Here is a 23,612-nt window from a genome sequence, read left to right on the forward strand (position 1 = left end):
AAAATCAAACATAATTCCAACCCATTCTTTCTTATTTACTGACAGGCATAAGTAGCTTTAATCAAGGGGCATTTCTTTAATTGAACAAAATGATCCTCAGGAATAGCTGCAGATGATTAACTTTTTTGGTGTTGGGTGTTTTTCTTTGGTAATATTATAAAGCCTGAGACAGTCCAGTGCAAATATAACTTTTATTTGCAAAGCTTGTCATGTCCAGAATATTTGAGTAAAATGAAAGTATAGTAGGAGGAGGAGGAGTAAATGTGGTTTAATTCAATCTGATTAGCAAGTATCATATACTGTGGGTAGTTATGCTGTAAAATAATGGAGCACGGGGAGGGTTTTGGGCAGAAGGACTTTGAGGAAATACTTTGTTGTAATTTTTCAGAACCTTTTAAAGTCTCATGCCCATTGTGACCTTCAAAGAGAGCATTTCTCAGACTTATGTGACTTCACAATATTCACTTGGTAAAATTCTCAGATACGTAGTATTCCACAGGACCCTTAGAAAATCTGAACTTGATTTGGATCTCTTTGAAGGTATAGGTGGAGTTAATAGTATGTGTCTAACATGTGCTAAGATGTAGGCACTGTCAGAGAAATCCACGAAGTGTTATTCAGATTTATAGATAAGGAAACTGAGCAGTTAATCCACTTGCCCAAGATCCCCTGGTCATAACTGAGACACCTGCTCAGTCACAGAGTTTCAGTGACTGCCCAGGGAGATTCAGCTGGTTCAGAAACACACCATCTCTTGTATATTTTATAATCACTATAACTCCTAATAGAAAATAGGTATTCAGTCAATGCCTACTGGCTAATCCCTTTCTTGATTACCTAGTTATGATGATGGTCATGCTTATGGCCAAAAGTTGCAATAGAAAAGGCTATAAGATAAAAATTAAAAAATGTTCTTCATACCATCAACTCCAGAACTATCCCCAAGAGGTAAGATTACTATCAATTTTTGTTTTTCTTCCATAATTTTAAAACTGTATTTGTGTGTATAAATACTTGTTTTGCTTTACGTAAATGTGATCATACATAAACACTTTTCACCTGATATGTATTTGAGATATTTTTAAAATAAAGATTTGTAGATTGCTTCTTTCTTTTGTACTGATGTACTAATGTACATACATATTTAATTTTTTGTGATGGGCTGACAGATTTTTAGGGTACAGTTTATTTTTTAATTTTTGGTTTTTTACTCTTGCTATGATAAACAGTGCCTCAGTGAAGAAAACAGTCTTACATATTTATCTTTACACAGTTACGTTTTAAATAAAAAGCAAAAAATATACAGGGCATTATTTTTCCCCAGTGATTCCTCTTAACAAAAAAATAGTGGACTATTGCCAAGAAAATGTTATAGGAGCTGTAAATAAACAGAATTTTTAAATACCAATTTTGACCAAAAATAGTATCCTGCTCCTCTGGTCTGCTCTGCTCTGACCAGGGAGAAAATGGACTGAGCCAGCTGTTCTTTAGGCGCCATATGACTAAGATCCACAATGGATGAGACCAGAGAAGAGAGAGTCCGTCTCCTGGAGCTGCTACCTGCCCCATGAAATGACTCTGCATCATTTGCTTTTGACACTATGGACACAGATTCCATATAAACTGGACAGGAAAAACAAACTTGGTCATTTTAAAGACATTGCCCTTCATGGTACGCAATGGTTCTTTCAATGATGTACCAGAGGTGTCCAACCCATGGGCTGGGGTCTTGCTACATGCACTCCAGGATGGCTATGATTGCAGCCCAACATGAAGTTGTAAATTTACTCAAAACTTTTTTTCTTTTTTGCTCATCAGTTTTTGTTAGTGTTTGTATATTTAATGTGTGGCCCAAGACAGCTCTTCTTCTTTCAGTGTGGCCCAGAGATGCCAAAAGGTTGGACACCCCCGATTGTAGACCATGAACAGACTTCAGATAAGAAGTTGAGAATCCTTCAGTGCAGGAGATCTCACCTCTCAGAATTTATCTTAAAATAATCTGACAGGGGAAATTTATTGACTCAAAACATGCATTTCAATTTCACATCATTTATGGTAAATTATCAGCCAAATTGGGAGAAGACCAAAATATCTAATGAAATAATAATGTTTAAATAGATCTAACATATAATTCCATTCACTGGGGCATTATGCAGGTATTAAAATGATAAATGTCACGACAATTTAGAACCTTGAAAAAATTGTTACCTGTGCTAAAATGGCAATTATAAGATTAGATATGTGTGTGCATATTTTACAAATCCTGGAAGAATAATATATTCGACTTGTTAGATATTTGAATTCTGGATAGCCTTTTTAATTTATAAAAATTATATTTGTTTTATAATATTATTTGTAAAATTAAAAGTTAGTCCACAGAAGATAATTTATGTTGATATCTAGGAAGACTGTGAGCCCTGAACAAAAATTGTTTTAGTCTTAGTCAGGGATTGACACATTCTTTAGAAGCGGCATTCTCTGGATTTGGTGAGGCTCTCTCCTAACTCTTAAGGATGTTGTGTATGATAATAGGATCTTGTGTCTCATTTCATCTGGAACAGTTTCTGTTTGAGCCTGTTGTCCCAGTACCACTTTTCACTGTCAGTGTCTTTGTTAGTATAATAAATCTTACGAACCACCCCCCGACACACACATTATGTGGGACATGATCTTTTATTATGCATCTGTAGTATACATCATCCCTAGATGCTCATTTAGCTTTCTATGACTTAGAAAGTTTTTCACAGAGCAGTGATTTCACCTTATACCTAAAGCCAGAGGAGAATAGAGGTGCATCATCAGTGAAAATTTAAAGATATTGTTGTCCATTAAGTTGTATGGTAGCTCTTTCACAGGATCTTTTAAAAATTCTGAGAATTTGAAAAGTTTCACTCTGCTAATAATGAATACTTTTTATTATATTAGATAATGACCCTTTTATACTCTGATGTTCTTGTCTTCTTCCTTCAGCTGCCAGGGGGCTCTGAGCTAAGCCAGGCATTGAGCTACAGCAGAAGTCCTTGACCCTGTGTAATGGGAAGTTGGCTAGAAGTGACTTTTGAGTTCCCTTCCCCCACTTATGACTTCGTTCATTTTCTATGGCTGCTGTAACAAATTACCACAAACCTTGTGGCTTAAAATAACACACATCTATTGTCTTACAGTTCTGAATTCCAGAAGTTTGAAATCAGTTTCATTGGACCAAAATCAGTTTGTCAGCAGGTCTCATTTCCTCCAGAGGCTCTGGAAAAGTTATCTCTGGCTGCTTCCAGCTTCTTGTGGCTGCCCACATTTCTTAGCTTGTGGCTAAATCCCTTCAATGTTCACTTCAGTAATAATATTACCTCATTTTCTTCTGTGTTGACTACCTCAATTATCCTTCAAATAAGGGTATTTGTAATTACATTTAGGGCTTACCCAGATGATCCAGGAAAATCCCTTCATCTCAAAATCACTTATCATACCTCAAAAGTGCCTTTTACCATAATATGTTACATATATGGGTTCTAGTGACACGGACTTTGATATTTTGGGGGACATTTTTCAGTCTGCTACAATCAACTCTCTTACCCCCAGAGATTCACATCCAACGCCATGGAAAATATGTTCATCATATCCCAACATCCCCAAAAGTCTTAACCCATTATAGCAACAACTCAAAATTCAAAATCTCATCTAACTTTCATCTGCTCAAAGTTCCAAATCTCATCATCCAAGTCATCTAAAGCAGATATGAGGAGACTCTGGGAAAAAAAAAACAACAAAAACTTTTCTCCATCTTAAATTAAAGCATTTGGTCAAATGTCTTGCACACAGTAGATGGCCAGGGAGTTTTAGCCACCATCAGAATTATTCCTATTATTGAAATAAAGGGAAGATAGCCCTCCCTAGACCCCACGTTGATGATGAGGATGATGATGGTGATATCAATAATAGTAGTAATAGAAATAACAATAATAGCAACTCTTGCTGAGAGTTTATCATGTATCAAAAGATTTTCTAGATGTTTTATATGTGCTTTCTTAATTAATTCTTATAAAACCCATTGAGGAGGAAGCTATTAGTACCTTCCACGTTCAACTGAGAAAACTTTTGGATAGAGAGGTTGCATGATTTCTAAGTAGCCAAGCTACGCATTCCATGCGGCCCAATTAAAAACAGGTCCACACAGATGTGCTATGTCAATGTGCCAGTCCTTTTTCAAGGTTTGACATGCAATGGAACTTTTACAAAAATGCTCATTTTTACCTTGGGTTTCCATTTTGTGTCACTACAAGGATATAGGCCACACTCTCACTAGTACTCCAACAGTGGGATTTCTCCTCCTCTTGAAGTTCAGTTTTGTTGTTGTTTATTGTTAAGCATAGACTCTCCCCTCCTCCCAATTTTCATTTTAAAATCTTGAGACTTTCAGGCATATTGAACAATTGGTACAATGAACCATTTTCTATATGTCACTTTTCATTTACCAATGGTTAATTTTTTGTCACATTTGTCTCTCTTTTCACGTATAAATATAGTTTTGTTTTTGCTGGATGATAGAAAAGTTGTAGTTGTCATTTCACTTTACCCCCAAATACTTCAGTGTGTACCTCCTAAAAACAAACCAGCTCTCCTTCCTACTCATATGATAAAGCTCAAGAAATTTAAATTTGATCCAATAGTTAACATATAGTTTATATTTAATATTTTACCCAACTGTTCCAATAATGACCCTTTCTAGCATTTCTTTAAATTCCAGAAGTCCATTTGCATGGCCTTTAGTAGTCGCATTTTTTCCTTTCATCTAGAACACCTCCACAGCCTGCCTTTGTTTTCTCTTATTCCCTCCCATGACCCTTGAAAAGCCCTAGTCATCCTGTACTTCTCAAGGTTTGGGTAGATCAGTTCCTTTTCTATCCATGAGATTCAGGTTGAATGTATTTTGGCATGAATACTGTATAGAGAGGTCCCCAGCCTTCCTCCTTCCTCTCCATGGACACTGCCAGCATTACCCCCTGAGCTCCGCCTCCTATCTCTACCCCTCAGTTCCCTGCCCCCACCCACCCCATTCCCCATGGAAAAACTGTCTTCCACAAAACCAGTCCCTGGTGCCAAAAAGATTGAGGACCACTGCACAGGAATCATTTCCTAGTTGATTATGCTTAAGAAAAAATATATAAAAATATAAGGCTCTATAATGAGAATGACCTGACATTTTTAGGAAACAACTAAACACTGAAACCCATAATAGAATATCATCTTTAAATGATTGTTGATGGTTTGAAACACATCTCACATGCATTTATTTCATTTTATCATTGTGACCAATGAGGTGAATATTACTGGTCACAGTCCTAAGGCCCCTAAGGCATGGATGTGTGAGTACTCACTCAATTCCTGGAATTTATTCCACAGAAGGTTTGAATCTAGTTTCTGGACCCTGGTTTTGGATCTCAATTCTGTACCCTTCTGACCCAGTCAATGGATAAGGTTAAGCAGGATCTATTTTTTAATAATGGTAACAGTCATTCATCCTACTCAGAAATGCAACAGAGTTCAGCCTTAGTAAGTGCTTTTTAAAAGCAGCTTTCTAATTGCCTCTGGACCCTGATGAGTCTTTGGGATCTACATTTATGTAGATTATGTGTTAAGAGTTTGCAGAGCTAGCACTGTTGTTAATGCCATAGGCACTTGCTGGGAAATAAGAATAGAATAGCAGAAAGGAACTGAGATGTGTGAGTTCCCACACAGTCTCTATAAACTTGCAGCATGTTGAATAATAAATACAGATGTTAGCAAAGACATAGTCTTCTATTCTATGTTTGGTACCCACAGCAAGATAGATTGTGGGTCCAAGAAAAGTAATTTTCTTTGTTGGTTGTTTTTCCAGTGTGTTCCTGGTGGGAAGAACTTTTAAATCCACCCTGGAGATCTTGGGCATTAGCTCATGTAGAAAGGAGGCAATGTGTTCATAAGAGTTGTTTTTTTCCCCTAATACATTGAGGGTTTGCTTAAATGTTTATTTGATGAAGTAGGTTTCAAAGGGGGAAAGTCAGTGCCTGAAAGTGCACTGGAAGTGAGGTCTGGAACACAGAATATTCTCCACTGGGGATCTCATTCCTCAACATGGCCATATCTGACCTATAGGAAATAGGTTCCCTTCCCTAGTTTGATAAACTCTGGGAGTGAAGGCTCACCCCAACATGGAAACATCACCCACCTCCCTCACCAAACAATAAATCAGCCTGGTTCTTGTTTTAGGACATTTAGCCCCCCAGCTCTGGGGGTCATGTAATAACTCCTCCTCTTCTTGGGGAGGTGACAGGATGGGTATGTCTTGACGCATTTTGCCCTCAAAGTGGGCAAGGAGATGTTGGACCCACAGAACATGTAACAACCAACCTTCACAGGGCAACTCGACCACCTCATTTTGGATTTCTCTATCCACTGAACCAGGAACCTAGTCAGAATTTCAATTTTACCATGGTGTTAAATGAGGTCATCACTTAATTAATACCTGGCATATAATAAATGTGAAATTAATGACAACTGATTTATGATCAAGTTAGAATAGGTTCTAATTCGTTTTAATAATAAATCTTTATTAAATCCTCACCATGGGCAATGTGAGAATATAAAAATATGTAAGACGTAGAACTTGCCCTCTCAAATCTCATGGTCTGGCAGTAAAAATAAACAGATGTCTTTAATCTGAGTAGAAAGTGAGAAATAATGGAGTAGGCTAGGATATTAGAGAAGGGTGCATTTGAAGTTTTCGGGAGCTCCCTGCCTTAAACAATTCTGGATCCACAAGCAGATTATACTCTCTTAAGTATAAAGATCCTCAATGTCCCCCTGTATCTGTCTGCCTCATCAGTTCATATCCTTAACTGAGTGATCGTACTGCCATTAGGAATGGGCCACCTAAATGGCTCATGGGCCAGATCGTCATAGTCAGATTTGAAGCCAGGAAAGCTATTCTGAGCTGTAGAGCTCTTCACTGAGGATGGCTCCTGATAAATCTCATATTTCAAGCGCCATTTCAGCTTTCTGGCCACTGATTTATGTTACTGAGCTCAGGTTTCTATGCTGGGTAAGGAAGTGTGGTGGGAGATAGGATTGGGAAAGGAGGATTGCTATGGGCAACAGGGGGTCAGTAAAGCCCTCTGACCAGCAGGAATACTGTACAGAATTAGAGTGTTCCTTTACCCTGACATTAGCGGGGAATGGGACCAGTGGAGACTGCACGAGGGCAGTCTAGAAAGGAGGTTCTTTTGCTTTCATTCAGAACGCTGTGATGGAGGTTTACACGGGAAAGAGGTGCTGGAAATATGAAGTATGGGAGAGAGAAGGGAAAATAAGAATAAAAACTTTAAGAAAATCAGGAGGGAAGAACAAGTGATTTATGGTGAAGGAGGAAGGTAATGGGGTGGAGATGAAGGGTGGAAATGATTTTACTTTTAGGTATGCGCAGTTTGAACCCCTGGAGGAATCTTCTGATGAGAGGTGGTTGTGAATAGATGCATAGAACTAAAATTCACGGCTGAGCAGAACTAAAATTCATGGTAGGACTCGGTGCTGAAGATGTGAAGGAAGGAGACGTATCTACGAACGTGACCTCAAAGAGCAACAGTAGAGAAAATTACTTGTACCGTTGGTTCACCTGAATTATTCAGGCCTTAAGCCTCCCTAAATTTCTGGTCAGGAATTACACACATTGATGGCTCACACAACCCACAGTTGGTTTATTTTAAAAGTCCGAGCATATTAAAAAATAAGTATATGATTTCTGTTGTAGGTTATAAGGCTAATTTTGGAGATACTGCCCTGAAAATATTACATACTCAAACTTTAGTGTTTGTGAAAATAAACAAACACTACCCACAGGAGAACAAGCAAAGGCCATTTTTTCCAAGCTTTTTATAGCAAGGGACTTAACCATGATCCCTTGCATTTGGCAGAGAATCAGATGCGGGAAGGAAAGTGTAAAAGCTTTAGAGTGGGAAAAATGAAAGCCTTCAGTGTGCCCTGATGAAGGCTTTTGGCACGGGAAGCTGGCAGCAGGCTAATTAGAACCAGAGCATCCTCTGGGATTTGTTAGGGGAGCAGATGTGGCGGTCCCTGGTTATTCTGAAGTTGGAAGCAGGCATGAAAATTAGGAAAGCTGGCAGTTATTGATCAAGACCTGGCTGATTTGGGCTGGCTGCTGCAGGTTGTGAGTTAAACAGACTTTTATTTTTTTCTTCCATTTAGTTAATGATTTACTTTTAACAATTTAATATTATATCTTCCATAATGATTAGTGTAGATTCGTGCATACCATATATTTTTTCATTTTTTAAAAAAATTATTGTTCAAGTACAGTTTTCTGTCTTTTCCTCCCATCCCAGCCCACCCTCCCAGTGCTCCCCACCTCCCTCCCATTTCCACCCCCCTTACTTTTTATCCATGTGTCTTTTATACTTGTTCCTGTAAATCCTTCCCCTTTTCCCCTGAAATTCCCTCCCCTCTTTCCTCTGGTCCCTTTCAGCCTGTTCTCTATTTCAATGTCTTTGGTTAAATTTTGCTTGCTTGTTTGTTTTGTTGTTTAGCTTCCTGTTAAAGGTGAGATCATATGGTATTTGTCTTTCACTGCCTGGCTTATTTCACTCCGCATAATGCTCTCTAGTTCCATCCATGCTATTAGACTTTTATTTTTATATATGGCTTCACAATTGTCCGTTGGTGTACTCGGTCTTTCGTGTGGAAACACGTTCAGCTTTTAAAATTTCATTATCTTCACACTTGTCTGACCCTCTTGGCCACTGCTATCCCAGCTCTTTTTTCATTTTAATTTTATTGTATCATTTTTCATTTTTAATTACAGTTGACATACATTATTATATTAGTTTCAGCTATACATCCAAGTGATTGGACAGTACATAAATTACTAAGTTATATAATAACAAAAATTTCATACCCATCTGACACCATACACAGTTATTAGAATATTATTGACTATATTCCCTGTGCTGCCCTTTAGATCTCCATGACTATCCTGTAACTACTATCTGTACTTCTTAATCTCTTCACATTTTTTTAAATTAATTTTATTTAGTTATTTTTCAAGTACAGTTTTTTGTCTATTTCTCCCATCCCAGACCCCCACACACCGTGCTCCCCACCTCCCTCCCATTTCCACCCCCCTTAGTTCTCGTCCCTGTGTCCTTCCTATTTGTTCCTCCAAATCCCTCCCCCTTTTTCCCCTTAACTTCCCTTCCTTCTCCCCTCTGGTCACTATCCCCTTGTTCTCTATTTCAGTGTCTTTGTTTTTTTTTTCTGCTTGCTTGTTTGTTTTGTTGTTTAGCTTCCTGTTAAAGGTGAGATCATATGGTATTTGTCTTTCAGCACCTGGCCTATTTCATTATGGAAAACAGTATGGAATTTTCTCAGAAAAATAAAAATCGACCTGCCTTTTGACCCCACAATTCCACTGCTGGGATTATATCCTAAGAATCCTAAAACATCAATATCAAAGAACCTATGCACCACAATGTTCTCTTCACATTTTTCACCCAACCTCCCACCTCCCAATCCCTCTCCCATCTGGCTACCATCGACACCTTCTCTGTATCTATGGGTCTGCTCTGCCTGTTCATTTATTTTGTTTTTTAATTTAATTGTTGGTAAATACATATTTATTGCCATTTTATCATCTTTTTATGTACTCAAATGTGGCTTTCTGAGGTGTATATTTGGATTGTTTTTTTAGCTAATCCCATGTCCTTTTGCATTAAATCTTTTAAAACTTTAGTGTAAAATAAAAACAAATGAAACACCTTTATACCATAAGAAGTTAAAATCATACAAAGGGTATAAAATAAAAAGACAATTCCTTTTCCCTTTCCCAAGTTCCTCCCCTCAGAGTTAACCACTATTAATAGGTTCTTATACATCTGTTAGAAATGATCTATGCATATGTAAACAGGGAAACTACATACCTACAGTTTGTATTTACCTTCTCTTTTTAAACTTTTTACACAAATGGGATTAGGCTACAAGAACCCTTTTCAAAATGTATTTTACTGATTATGCTATTACAGTTGTACCAATTTTCCCCCTTTGCCCCCTGTGCCTGGTACCCACCTTCCTCCAGCAACTGCCTCCCTTAGTTCATGTCCATGGGTCCTGCATATAAGTTCTTCAGCTTCTCCACTTCCTACGCTGTTCTTAACAACCCCTTGTCTATTCTGTACCTGTCAATTTGTATTTCTTAATCCCAGCACCTTTGCAACCCATTCTCCCTGTTTCCCCTCCCAACTGATAACCCTCCAACTGATCTCCATATCTATGTTTCTGGTTCTGTTATGCTTGTTTGCTTAGTTTTTTTTTAGATTTAACTGTTAATAGTTATGAATTTATTGCCATTTTAATGTTTATAGTTTTGATCTTCTATTTCTTAAATAAGTTCTCTTAACATTTTATTAATATGGGCTTGGTGATGATGAGCTCCTTAGCTTTACCTTGTCTGGGAAGGGTATTATCTGTCCTTCAATTCCGAATGACAGCTTTGCTGGATAGAATAATCTAGGTTGGAGGTCCTTGCTTTTTATCACTTTAAATACTTCTTGCCAGGCCCATCTAGCCTCAAAGTTTCTTTTGAGAAATCAGCTGATAGTCTTATTAAAACTCCTTTGTAGGTAATTGTCTGCTTTTCTCTCACTGCTTTTAAGATTTTCTGTCTTTAACCTTTGACATTTTAATTGTGATGTGTCTTGGTGTTATTCTCTTTGTGTCCATCTTGTTTGGAATTCTCTGTGCTTCCTGGACTTGTATGTCTATTTCCTTCACCAAATTAGGGAAGTTTTCTTTCATTATTTTTTCAAATAAGTTTTTAATTTCTTCCTCTTTCTCTTCTCCTTCCAGCATCCCTATGATTTGGATGTTGGTACATTTGAAGATATCCCAGAGGCTCCTTACACTATCCTTATTTTTCTGGATTCTTTTTTCTTCTTGCTGTTCTGATTGAATTTTTTTTCTTACTTATGTTCCAAATCATTGATTTGATTTTCAGTTTCATCACCTTCACTGTTAGGTCCCTGTACATTTTTTTTATTTCACTTAGTATAACCTTCATTTCTGCCTAGGTCTTATTATGCTGTTTAAATACCCAATGAGTTCCTTGAGCATCCTAATAACCAGTGTTTTGAACTCTGTATCTGGTAGATTGCTTATTTCTATTTTGCTTAGTTCTTTTTCTGGAGTTTTGTTCTGTTCTTTCATTTGGGCCATATTTCTTTGTCTCCTCATTTTGGCAGCCTCCATGTGTTTGTTTCTGTGTGTTTGGTAGAGCTGCTTTGACTCCCATCTTAGTAATGTGGCCTGTCTAGATGAATGTGGCTTCTTTAATTCCTTGGTTGTTGGACTTTTGTACAGCTCAATTTGCTGACAGTTCAGGGTAATATTTTTTTTGTAGTCTAGTTATCATTTTTGCTGTGGTTACACCAAGAACCTTTTTTTTTTGCAAGCTGCTTTTTGTGGTCATCTTTGGAGAACTTTATATTGGTACATGTCAGTCTATCTTGTTCTTAAATTTTAAATCATTGATAGATGTTCTTAAATTGCTCACACAGAAAGAGTGCCCCAAATTTTCCCCTTATCAAGTGTTTGAGTGTACTTTGTTCTTCCCACTTTTATTGACATTTTCCAAATTTAAACCAAGATGATAGGTATGTTAACTTAAATTTGGTTTACTGTCAGTGAGATCAAGAATCTTTTCATTAGATTTATTGGTGATTTTTCTGTCCATCTTTCCATTAGATCAGTTCCTTACTACTTTATAAGAACTTCTTTTTGTCAAAGAAATCAGGCCTTCTTTTTAAATCATCTTTCACTTTATTTATGATCTTACTTTTTGTCATACAGAAGTTTTCATTTTAACTTTAAATTTATGAGTTTGTTTTTTCTCATTGACCTAAATTGTATGTGTTCAATTGAAAGACCTTCTCTTTTACTTAAATTTTTTTTGTTTGGTAGCAAAATTACATGGGATGTAATTGAAAGAAATCGAAGTGTCTGGCACTTCTCTCTGAATTGGTTCACTCTGTTATCTCATAAAAGTTAATGCAAGCTTGGGGGTTAGAAACCCTGAGAATCTCCTAATGATGAGAAGAAATAGAAAGGAGAACAGAGTTGTTATTCAACCTCTGAAAGAAAAGCCTTCTCAGTCAGCTTGTTAACTGCCCCATTTTTTCTTCTGGAAATAGTATTTGGTGGTTTACACCCACTCCTGGCATTAATTCCTATAGCTAAGAAGCACGGATAACAAGACAATATAAGCAAGGCATGGGACCACAGATAAAATGGCCATCCTTGAAGGCACAGCTCACCCCTGGACATCACATCCAGAAATACTGTAGCTTCCTGATTGCCCCAGATGTATTAGAAGGAGATGAGGGAATAAGGATAGAGTAGTCTAATGAGTTGAGAATTGCAGATGGGGACTTAAGAAGTGGAAAAGATGCTGTTGGATTTGGTCCATCCCTTTGATAGGTCTTATTCCTTATCAGAAGGACAGGCAGTGACTGCTATAGCTATTGTTGCCCAAACCAATGGGACCTCAAGTGTTCTCTATGTTCTACCCACTCTTTGTTTGCTATTTTGGGTTTGTAGGTAGACCTGGCTAGAAACAGAGCAAAAGGGAGGTTGAGTTTTTCCAGTTCCTCTTTAGCTCTGTACTCTGCTGCACAATAACCAATATCAGAAGAATACTCACTTTTGTTTACTCTGAGGCACATTTCCTCATGTCTTCCTGTTCCAAGAACCACTGTTGATCTATCCAGTAATTTAGGGCAATAACAATATGTGATCCCTTTGTAAAATAGTATTTCAACATAATAGAGTGAAGAGGCAGATTTTCCATCCTCCCTGCTGAAGATGACCTAGCTTGATATCTTTGGTCTTACCATCTGCCTAGTGGACATCCAAGGGCTCAGCTCTCTACATCCTGCATCTCGTCTCTTCATCCTAGCTGCAGGTGGAGGCTCTAGAGGCTGAGTTGTAGCTCCCAGAAATCTAGGCAATCCCAAAAGGTTTTATGTTCCTTTTATCAAACATCATAGGAAGAAGAATGAAATACTGAGTTTGAGTCCAGCCTCTTTGAATGCAAGGGATACTCTGAACTTGTACTCCTAATAAGCATCCCATCTAGTGTATAGGCAAACCATTTGGGATATGAAGGACGCCATTTCTCCAGGGATTGCACTTTGATGTGGAAAACTCAAGATATGCCCTAGTCATTTCTTATCTGTGACTGTGACCACTGGATTGACCATTCTGGAGAAACCATGATTAAGTCTAGAGAAGCCTACTAAGAAAGAATTCCATTCTGCCTTTCATCAACCAAGAGCCTGCACTCGGAATTTCTTCTAAAACCATCATGTTGAGATGTAAAAGCAATAGACATTTCATGGGCCTTATGGTAATTATTTATGTAAAAACAATTACCATAAGGAAGAAAAAGCACAGCTAGATGCTTCAGTACTTCACTGGTTCATTCATACAATAGGTATTTACCCCTTACTACATGTCGAGGACTATGCTAAGAATTGGGAATGTGTCTAGGATAATAATAGTAACTATAGCTAATAATTATTGAGTTCTCTACTACCTATGAAGAATTGTGTTAAGTGCTTCACATGGGTTATCTCATCAAATGCTCACATCAACCTTGTAATTAGCTGTTTTTTAAATCTTTACATGAAGATAAGGGAAGTTAAGTTTAGCAAGGTTAAACAACTTGCCCAGCAGCACGTTGATAATAAAGATCAACGCTGGAATACAAACCCAGTGTACTTTCTGCTTTTTGTTTACTATTGTTTCCATATGAGGCAAAACAAGTCTCTGCCTTCATGAAACTAATAGTCTAAATTAGAACACACACTTCTTCAGACAGGTTCTTAATTTGTCTCTAGAAAGATGTGGAGTGTCCACCGGAGGAGGCTTCCCACCTTTCAGCAGGATTTAGGCTAGCCATATGTACTCAGTTGATGGAAGTTGCTTAATGACACGGATGCCCTTGATTTTGTCCAATCTCATTCATTTCCCCCATCTCCTATATCCTCCTCCTGGCACACTTTGCCTTGTCCTTCTGCTGCCCTCTTTCTTCTGAGTGTCCTCCCCTCCACACCTGTTAATTTCTCTCTCCCATTTAGGCAATTCCTAGACTCCCTAAATGCCACTTTTGAAAGACAACATGGAAGGAAGAGAAAATTTCACTGCGAGTGAAATGAGGTATTGATGGATGGCTTTAGTAAGCCTAGGGGTCCTTCTTTAGCATTCTCTGGCATTTAAGGGACTCAGAATTTCAAAAGCACATCCACATGAGTCTTCTGTCATTAATCTCATTTTTTCCATGATTAACAACCCAGTTCATTATGTTTTCAGCTCACATTAATCTTCTCTTCTGTGAGTTTGGTGACATTTGGAGTCATTTTCCCCTCTATTTATCCATCTGGGATCTTTAGAAAAGATAAGTGTGCAGAGAGTCATTTTTTGCTCATGCTGAAATTCTGTAAGAGGGCTGAAGGTTTGGTCCTCACTGCTGTAAGAGGGCTGAAGGTTTCTCCAGTCCTGAGAGAGAAACCTCTGAAGTCAGGCATGGATTCCCTACAGAAGACAGAGAGCCCCCTCCATGGAGCTCCATGGGGAGTCTCCACTTGGGATTGAGCTGCAACATAACTGCATCAGAAATCACAATAAGCAATGCTCCCTGGATCCTGACTGTCCTTCTGGAACAGATGGATTTGGGACAGAGCTGTGGAGGTAGCAGAAACAGTTGCGCGATTAATGAGTCAGAACAAAGTCTTTGGCCTGAGTCCTTTCTTTACCACCTACACGCTATTTGACCTTAAACAAGTCACATAATCTCTCCCAGATCCACTTGCCTCCTCTGCAGACTGGCTGCAAAGGTGCATCTCCTCTCTGCATGAGAGGGTTTTGAAGGTTAACTTATATTCTCATCTCTGTCTTTGAGTAAGTTTATAACCTTGCTCATATTACTTGATTTTTTCAATTTCTGAGGCCCCTTCAAATACTAATAATATAAGGGTGGGGCAAAAGTAGGTTTATAGTTGTTCTTATGGAAAATAATACAATAAATAATAAATAATAATGTAAGAATAAACTCTTTTGCATACTCTGAACTGTGAACCTACTTTTGCCCCACACTGTATGACTAGAAAGAAATAATAGGCTATTGGGAAAATCTTAGAGGCTATTATTTCTTATTTCTCATCTTATATTTTTTAAAGTCTTGGAGAGGCCCTGGCTGGGCAGCTCAGTTGGTAAGAGCATCATGTCGATACACCAAGGTTGCAGGTTGGATCTCTGGTCAGGGCACATACAAGAAGTAACCAATGAATGAATAAATAAGTGGAACAACAGATTCTCTCTCTCTCTGTAAAAATTAATTTAAAATAAAATTTAAAGGCTTGGAGGTATTGACATATTTAAAGATCTATTGGGGAGGGGTTATGTTGTTTAGAAAACAGACAGAATCCTTTGGAAATTTAGTTAAGAGCATCCTCCCAGGTATGATGTAATCTCAGGAGGTTACAGGGGAGGCAACTCTTTTGGAGATTCTGGGCTGACAGCCCCTAACAAAATTTTGTTGTGAAGGTTGGAGTGTACTCATTCATTTCTTATTTCAAGTAAGAAAAAATATGCAAAATTGGAATGTCAGAAGCCATGACAGATACTACTATCTCTAATCATTACCTGTGAAATATTATTGTTATTTTTCCTTGCAGCTGAAATGCAGGGCTAACTCACATTAATGCATGCTACTGTAGGGAGAAAGGTGTAATTAAAATGTATTGCTGTAGAAGTCAGAATGGGTTTAGGAGAAGAACCAGTAAAGATGAGAGAAACCTGGACTGTTTGCTCTAATTCTGTATAACTAAAAACAAGGCAACATAATTCAGATATGTTTTCATTTATTGACAGTTTTCTCCCCCAGCAACTGGGATTTGAACTGGAGATTCCCATTACGCAAATAACTCCCAGTGGTGTTCATGGAAATTACCTGCATAACCTACTCTCCTGCCCACATAGCATGCCAGGTGCCTGAGAATACTTTTAATTGCAATGTGCTTCTCTTTGCAAAAGAGCTAATGGCATCTGCTTCCCTTTCCTTTAGGTATCCAAGCAAGGACTGAAATAATGAAGAGACACATGTGTTAGTGGCAAGACTAACTTTTGAACCACGCAAGAAGGAAATCAGCGGTGTGGACAGGGCTGGAACCATTGCCACGCTTGTTTGTTGGAGTAAATGAGGAATGGGCTTGTGATTATGCTGACATTCCAGCATGAATCTGGTAGACCTGTGGCTGACCCGTTCCCTCTCCATGTGTCTCCTTCTACAAAGTTTTGTTCTTATGATACTGTGCTTTCATTCTGCCAGTATGTGTCCCAAGGGCTGTCTTTGTTCTTCCTCTGGGGGCTTAAATGTCACCTGCAGCAATGCAAATCTTAAGGAAATACCCAGAGATCTTCCTCCTGAAACAGTCTTATTGTATCTGGACTCCAATCAGATCACATCAATTCCCAATGAGATTTTTAAGGACCTCCATCAACTGAAAGTTCTCAACCTGTCCAAAAATGGCATTGAGTTTATCGATGAGCATGCCTTCAAAGGAGTAGCTGAAACTTTGCAGACTCTGGACTTGTCTGACAACCGGATTCAAAGTGTGCACAAAAACGCCTTCAATAACCTGAAGGCCAGAGCCAGAATCGCCAACAATCCCTGGCACTGCGACTGTACTCTACAGCAAGTTCTGCGGAGCATGGCGTCCAATCACGAGACAGCCCACAACGTGATCTGTAAGACTTCCGTGTTGGATGAACATGCAGGGAGACCATTTCTCAATGCTGCCAATGATGCTGACCTTTGTAACCTCCCTAAAAAAACTACCGATTATGCCATGCTGGTCACTATGTTTGGCTGGTTCACCATGGTGATCTCATATGTGGTGTATTATGTGAGGCAAAATCAGGAGGATGCCCGCAGACACCTTGAATACTTGAAATCCCTGCCAAGCAGGCAAAAGAAAGCAGATGAACCCGACGACATTAGCACTGTGGTATAGTGTCCAAACTGACTGGCATTGAGAAAGAAATTTGTGTGCAATTGCAGTAGAATAAGTGGTTTACTTCTCTCATCAGTTGTAAACATTTAAAACTTTGTATATCAGTTTCTTTTGAATTATGCCACTGTTGAACTTTTAACAGACATGACAACATAACAAATGATTTTAGTTTAGGTGATCCGCCTCTCCATTGTACCCCACCCCCGTGATATATCCCTGAGTCAGCTACTATCTGAACATTATTTAGCTCCATCTCACTATTTAATAATGAAATTTATTTTTTTAATTTAAAACCAAATAAAAGCTTAACTTTGAACCATGGAAAACAGAGTGACTTATTGGTCAAGAAAACAGTATAGTGATTCCATCTGCATAGGAAAGGGAAACGAACAACCCTGGTGAACCTAAAGAGCTATCAGAGTGAAAGATGTGTTATTAAACCCTGTTGTATGTACACTGGGGAGCCATAGCCGAATTATTTACCAAATAAAGCATCTGTCATTACTTTAGAATACCGAGCCTTGGTGAACCCAGGTGATAGATAACACACAGTGCGGTGTCCTGCAGGGCTTAGTCAGTTGAGATGCCTCTAAGTGTTTGTTATCTAAAAGTTGGTGTATATAGCAATAAAAGACACAACTTCTACTTTTTTCTAGAAACGCAGACAAGAAAAAGGCTACCCATATTCTGTTTCCAACATTACCTTCTAGTGGACAGGGGTGTATGACCAACACAGAAATAGCAAAGCTAAAAAGAAAGGTCCTAATAGTCATGTAGCGTCAGCTGTGTGCAAGCACCATGCAACTCATGTTTATACTAGTGTGTCTGCAAGCGCTCACTGCAACAGGAAAAGTGACAATTGTACCCCATTTGCATAAGAGGAGAGTGTGGGTAAGAGGTTCAATGACCTGCCAGGTAGAAAGCATCAGAACTTACCCAAGTCTTCCTCTCTCTGAAGAGTGAGGTCTTCTTATTATGTCCCTACTGGGTTGGTTTAAAGAGGTATAATCTGCATATTTTAAAATGCACCCATATTAAGTGTACAGTTCAATAAGTTTTAACAAATGTATACTCCTCAAAATATTATGTCCCTGATATTGTTCAGAAAATAGAGGAAAGCTCATTTAGTTCTTAAAGTAGGGAATTGTAGGGGGGGCATAAAGATGTCATTACAAGTAATCCTTAAAATTTGTGTGGGATCTCATCTGATGGTGATGTAGCCAAGGAAGGTAGAGGAAGCAGAGGAAGCAAAGGGATAAAAGTGTAGGAAGGTATTTGGGATGAAGGAGTCTATGTACAGATGAAGTGAGAGACCAGTTAGAGCCACACCATGGGGATCTTGGTTCCAAACTCAGGAATAAGAGTCACTGATTGCATTTATGGAACACTTATTATGCCCCAAGTACTTTTTTGAGATTGTCTTAGTCCTTACAGTTACTCTAGAGGAGATAGTCTTTTGTGAATGAGGAATCAGAGACACAGGAATTTAAGTAATTAATTCAGGACCCTAGCGCTTATAATACACAAAGCAGATAAGAGAACCCCCTCAACCAACTCCAGAACCTATAGTCTTCTGAACTATGTAACTTCACAGTAATAAACTTTACTACAGAAAGTTGCTGGTTTCCCAGACCTAGAGTTTTTCAGACTCCTAAGTGATGGTTTCATTCAAAAACAACAGGAAAAATAGCCGTTTGTGAGTTCAAGCAGGAAGGAGGTACCCTTTGCCATTTTGACCCACCTCACCATCTGCAGTCCATATTAGGTTACCTTTGGGCTTCCAGGAGTCACATTTCTGCCCTTAGAAGGCACCACGATTTTTAAACACACCAATTGTCTCTAAAAGGGTTACCAGCATGGACTAATGAAGGTCAGCCAACCCAAGACCTGTTAGGGCATTCAGAGCATTGTGGCCAGACTACACTGGTGCTCACGCCCCAAGGCACAGGCTTTTCATGCCCACCCTAGTTTTTCTAAAAAGCGTACAGCTTACTCTGAAGGCTGAGATGTGAAATTCAGGATATGGGCCCCAGAACTCCTGCATTCCAGTGAGAAGAAAGCTGGACTGTCTGCTTTTGCTAACTGGATTTGAAGGCCTACAGATGAATCTGGAGCTTTGCTGAAGATTTAACGCCCCCTGGAGGACATTATTATAATAGATCTCTGTAAGTACTGCCATAAAAAGATGCCTACCTGAATACAGCCCCCACTCTTTTCCCCCTAAAGAATAGGAAAATCAAGCCTTTGCTAAGATAACCCTTTAAATTTTAAAATAAATTGTATCTGTTTTGAGCCTGTGAATCACATTCATTTTAGAAAAGCTTTCACAAATTGCATAATCCATTCCAGGTTGCTCCTCTAAAATTTTTACTAATAAGAGCTTATTTTGCTAATGACCAATTAGTCAAGTGTAAGCATTATATATAGGAAAAAAACCTCTGAGGAGTGTTATAGTATAGTTGTATTCTTGCTCAGATATAGCACAGTTAAATTCGATGTTTTAGTTTGTAATTCTCTGCATCCATAGAGTTTAAGAGGAGCCTCCTAGGTTAAAAATAATCCCCTTGCTTGATTTTTATATGTAGATTTTTAGTTAATGGTAGCATAAGTGCAAGTGCTTTTTAAAAAATAATAAGATTCATTTCACTGTTTAATAAAATGTATCTTTTAATTTAAAACCAATGGAGGGGAAAATTCTTTATTTCTTGAATAACTAACAGGCTATAGGACTCCTTCATGACCACACTGAAGGGAAATGCTTTTCCCCTCAGTTTGTAAGGACACTGCACCCCAGTAGGCCAGCAGCTCACGATGCCAATGAATGGGGACATTTTACGGAGGTTCACAGCTGTACAGAAAAAGGCCCCATGTGGATGCTCTGATTTTGATCCCAACATACTTCTTCATTTTTCAGACCTTTGCAGGTGTTTGTGTACAAAGAGAGCTACCTATTTTAGGACTGCAAGGCTTTCAAAATTAACTCTAATCTCATTATCTAAGGCACATACGGTCGTTTTAAATATTTTAAGTAGCAGCTTCTTTGCTCAACCTACTCCTCCCATATCACCACCTCAACCTTTTAAATTGAAAAATACCTGGGGATTTCAATCTAATCACTGACAATGTGCTAATCTCTGAAGCAAGGGAAATCATAAAATATGCCAACCCAACTGGAACATTTTAAAGAAAGGAATAAAAAGTTATGTAATGGAAGATTTAACTTTCAAGAACACGCTGGCAAATTGTAACGCACTGATATACAAATTCTGCCAGGTACGCGCTGTTCTTTTTCAGGTCCTCCTCTGATTACCCACAGTCATTCTTGTTCTGACATCAACAAGCATAAGGCAGTCTGGGATGTGAGTAGGTTTTCCTTACTGGCTCTAGACTTTCAATTCATACAGTAAGTTCTCTCATGTATCTGGCACAGTTAGAGAAAGAAAAAATGCTTAGCTAAATGTTCAGGGTACCAGAGATAGGCAACATCCTGACATTTCAGGACTGAAAGAATTCTGGAGATAATCTCACCCACTGACTTTACGGGTGTTGACGTTGAAACCCTTACAGGCTTGAAGACTGACACTCCTGACTCCATGGTCTCCCAGCCAGTGTCTCTCCCAATAAACTTTTTCCCATCTCCAAAGAAACAGATCTGCATAATAATATGCACCAGAAAAATGCCACTGGCTATTGGCAGTCATTTGTTTTTGCAGATTCAGAAGACATTTAAGGTCCCTACATTGTCACAGAGTTATAATAAAGAATATCCATGGTTGTTAAAAGCTTCTTATTTCTTCCAGATATAATGAGAGAATCTGTTTTCCTTTCACAAATAGCCCCGGATAACATGCCCAACGCTGTGCATGAGCTGATTTTCTGGGGGAGATGTGGAGAAAATAATCCTGGTGCAACTTCTGGGGAAGCAAGCATTGATTAGCATCAGTTACCTTGAGGAGCAACATAAACCCTGAGTGACCAAGTGCAGCTCTGCTGGCAGGTGGGGAGTGAGTGCCCTGAAAGAAGCTTCTCTGTTTCCAGAGCTCTTGTCACCCTGGCTTCCCAAAGCAGTTAGCATTGACTCATCAGGTTGGCTGGGTCTGACCCAGACAAAGCAAACCAGAGGCAAACTGTTGTATAACACATTTGAAAGTGCCCTCCTCAGCCTGCTCCCAAAGCCAGATAGGTGAATCGGAATTTAAGGAAAAGGAAGATCTGAGTTCCTCATGCCCCATTCGCCCACACTTGTTACATGGATGGTCACAAATGCACCACATGATTTAGTGGGCCACAGAGGCAGAGCAGGGGCAATTTCTCAAGGTCCAGGACCTCTTCCTTGCAGCCCAGGGAAGAACAGAGGTGAGAGCAAAAGGAAATCCACTTGTATTTGTGGCTCTAACTCCTTCAACATTGAAAGAACCAGAGCTGGTGTGAATCATTTGTGTGTGTGTGTGTGTGTGTGTGTGTGTGTGTGTCTACGTGCACCTGGGAGTGACATGGAGAATTGGGTCCTGAGAGCATGAGGAAAAGACACAGTAAGAACACTGAAAACAAAATCTGCTTGTCAGTAGTTTGGTTTAGGGAGGGTCCAGGTTTCAAGTTCCTGGGGAAATTACTGATGTACTTTCAAGGCTGTCTCCAAGTTCATTGAAAACATTTATGCCTCTTACTAACCGCAACTGAGTTGATCAAGTTTGTGAACTATGCTCCTTCTTTGGCTGATAAATGTTCCAAATGTTGCTCATTATTTTAAAAAAGGAATCAGTGCATTTACTTTCTTTGCCTGTGGATGCATGAGCATCCAACTGGCAAAAGTTTTCACATCTGACCTTAAAAGTGAGGCTGCAAAAGGATATATTGTGAGTCTTTCTGGGGTTGGGACCAACATTCTATTTTTTGCTCCAATGTTTCATTTATATTTTATTCTCAGAGAAGTGTTTGTAAAATAGAAGGCAATCTGAAATCTGCCTGTTGGTCTTAAGATGAACAAGCCAGCTGTTGAGCTAATATCATTGATTACTGAATCAATTTTTTAAAAAATCACCCATAGGAAGTAGAATGGGGCTACTCCAGCTTTCTTAGGGTTGCCACATTTCTTCAGTGAGAAAAGTGTATGTGAGATGCTGGTTCACTCTCCAAGTCTTTCATCCTCACAGCCTTGCCAATTCCCTGTCTCTGAGGAGCCAGCTACAGCAACAAGAGGAGAATGTGAAATGAGAAAGGAAACACAAAACTTGGGAAAGTGCGACCTAGAAGCAAGGCATTAGGGGAACGAACAGGACAGACTGACACTGACCCTTTCGGCCCTTCACCATTGACAAGACTTATCTTCACACTGACACATGACTGAAGCAGTCCTGTGTATAAATCACAGATGAAGAACCCTTTACAAACCAAAGGATCTTCTGTCAAATAATTTCACCTCTCCCTATCCAAAGTTGTCATTGACTTGGCACAATGTTCTTTCCATCTGTTCCTACCTTCCCTGGTTCTCACAAAAGTCCTGCCAAGTAGGCCTCCATATGGCTCCCATTTTACAGATGAGAAAACTAAGACCCAAAAGATATTCTGCCCAAGATCACACAGCTGATGTGCAATAATGGAGCCAGATCTTGTTACCTGCAAAGTCATTTTTTCCACCTAAGCCACACTTCCTAGTTATGCATCATCCTTTACTCTTGTGAAGTCTCATTTTAGGCCTATGATAATAAATGGAAGAGGATAGGACAAGACATTTTTCTTAATTTGCTCAACAGAGAAATGAGGTTCAAAAGGATAAAGCAATATCTTACTCAGCCAGTTAGCAGAGCCTGGTATTTGGAGCACAGTGGTTCATCCTCTCATCGCATCCACCCCTCTGTGCCCAGCCCTGAAATCCCACATGTACAGACAGTAAACCATGCTCTTGGAAAGGGCAGACATGAATAGAGCTCTCAATCAAGGAAGCAGTGGCCCTTGGTTCCTCTGTTGGTCCTGGGATGGTGGCGAGGGTGGTGTCTAATACATTGCTTTGTGGCAGCCACATCTACCCTAACTGCCACAATTGCATGTCCACCAGCCAAATTTCAGGTGGTACTGCCACATGCATTTGCATAAGGATTTTCTCTGGCCAGCACAGCACACTCTGCCACTTACAAACAAAGCTGAGGATGCTAGGAAGTTGCCACCCTCTGGGAGCAGCCCTCAAGTGATGACTACTGGAGACTCGGTGTGAAAACACCCTGTTCCTTTGCTCTTCGAAGCATGTATCCTACTCTGTGTTACAGACTTTCCCCAGCATGATGAAGCTCCCTTGCCTATCATGGGAACAGGCTTGGTGGGGAACTATTTGGGGGTCTTTTCTTTCTTGTCTCATCTCCACATGAACCTATTAGTGTCTCCTTCACCTCCCAAATAAACTCTTCACACTCTAAATCCTTGTCTCAATGTCTGCTAATTGGAAGAACCCAAACTACGATATCTGAGGATACCCTGTATCAATGCTTTCTATGCCTGGATAATGATCTG

At 39.2% G+C, this 23,612-nt stretch overlaps 1 protein-coding gene across 7 annotated transcripts in view; it reads left to right on the forward strand.

Moving 5' to 3' along the window:
* Positions 1-17,652, forward strand: part of LRRC3B (leucine rich repeat containing 3B) — an 82,951-nt gene extending 65,299 nt beyond the window's left edge. For all 7 annotated transcript variants that reach the window (XM_037135832.2, XM_053668984.1, XM_037135991.2 and 4 more), the window contains one exon: positions 16,160-17,652. In XM_037135832.2, coding sequence (XP_036991727.1) covers positions 16,329-17,108 — 780 coding nt within the window. In that variant the 5' untranslated portion in view covers positions 16,160-16,328 and the 3' untranslated portion in view covers positions 17,109-17,652. The remainder of the gene's footprint in view (positions 1-16,159) is intronic.
* Positions 17,653-23,612: the final 5,960 nt, after the last annotated feature.

This window comes from Artibeus jamaicensis, unplaced genomic scaffold, assembly GCF_021234435.1.
Source record: "Artibeus jamaicensis isolate MK-2021 breed Jamaican fruit bat unplaced genomic scaffold, CSHL_Jam_final contig_519, whole genome shotgun sequence".
In the NCBI taxonomy this organism is placed as follows: domain Eukaryota; kingdom Metazoa; phylum Chordata; class Mammalia; order Chiroptera; family Phyllostomidae; genus Artibeus; species Artibeus jamaicensis.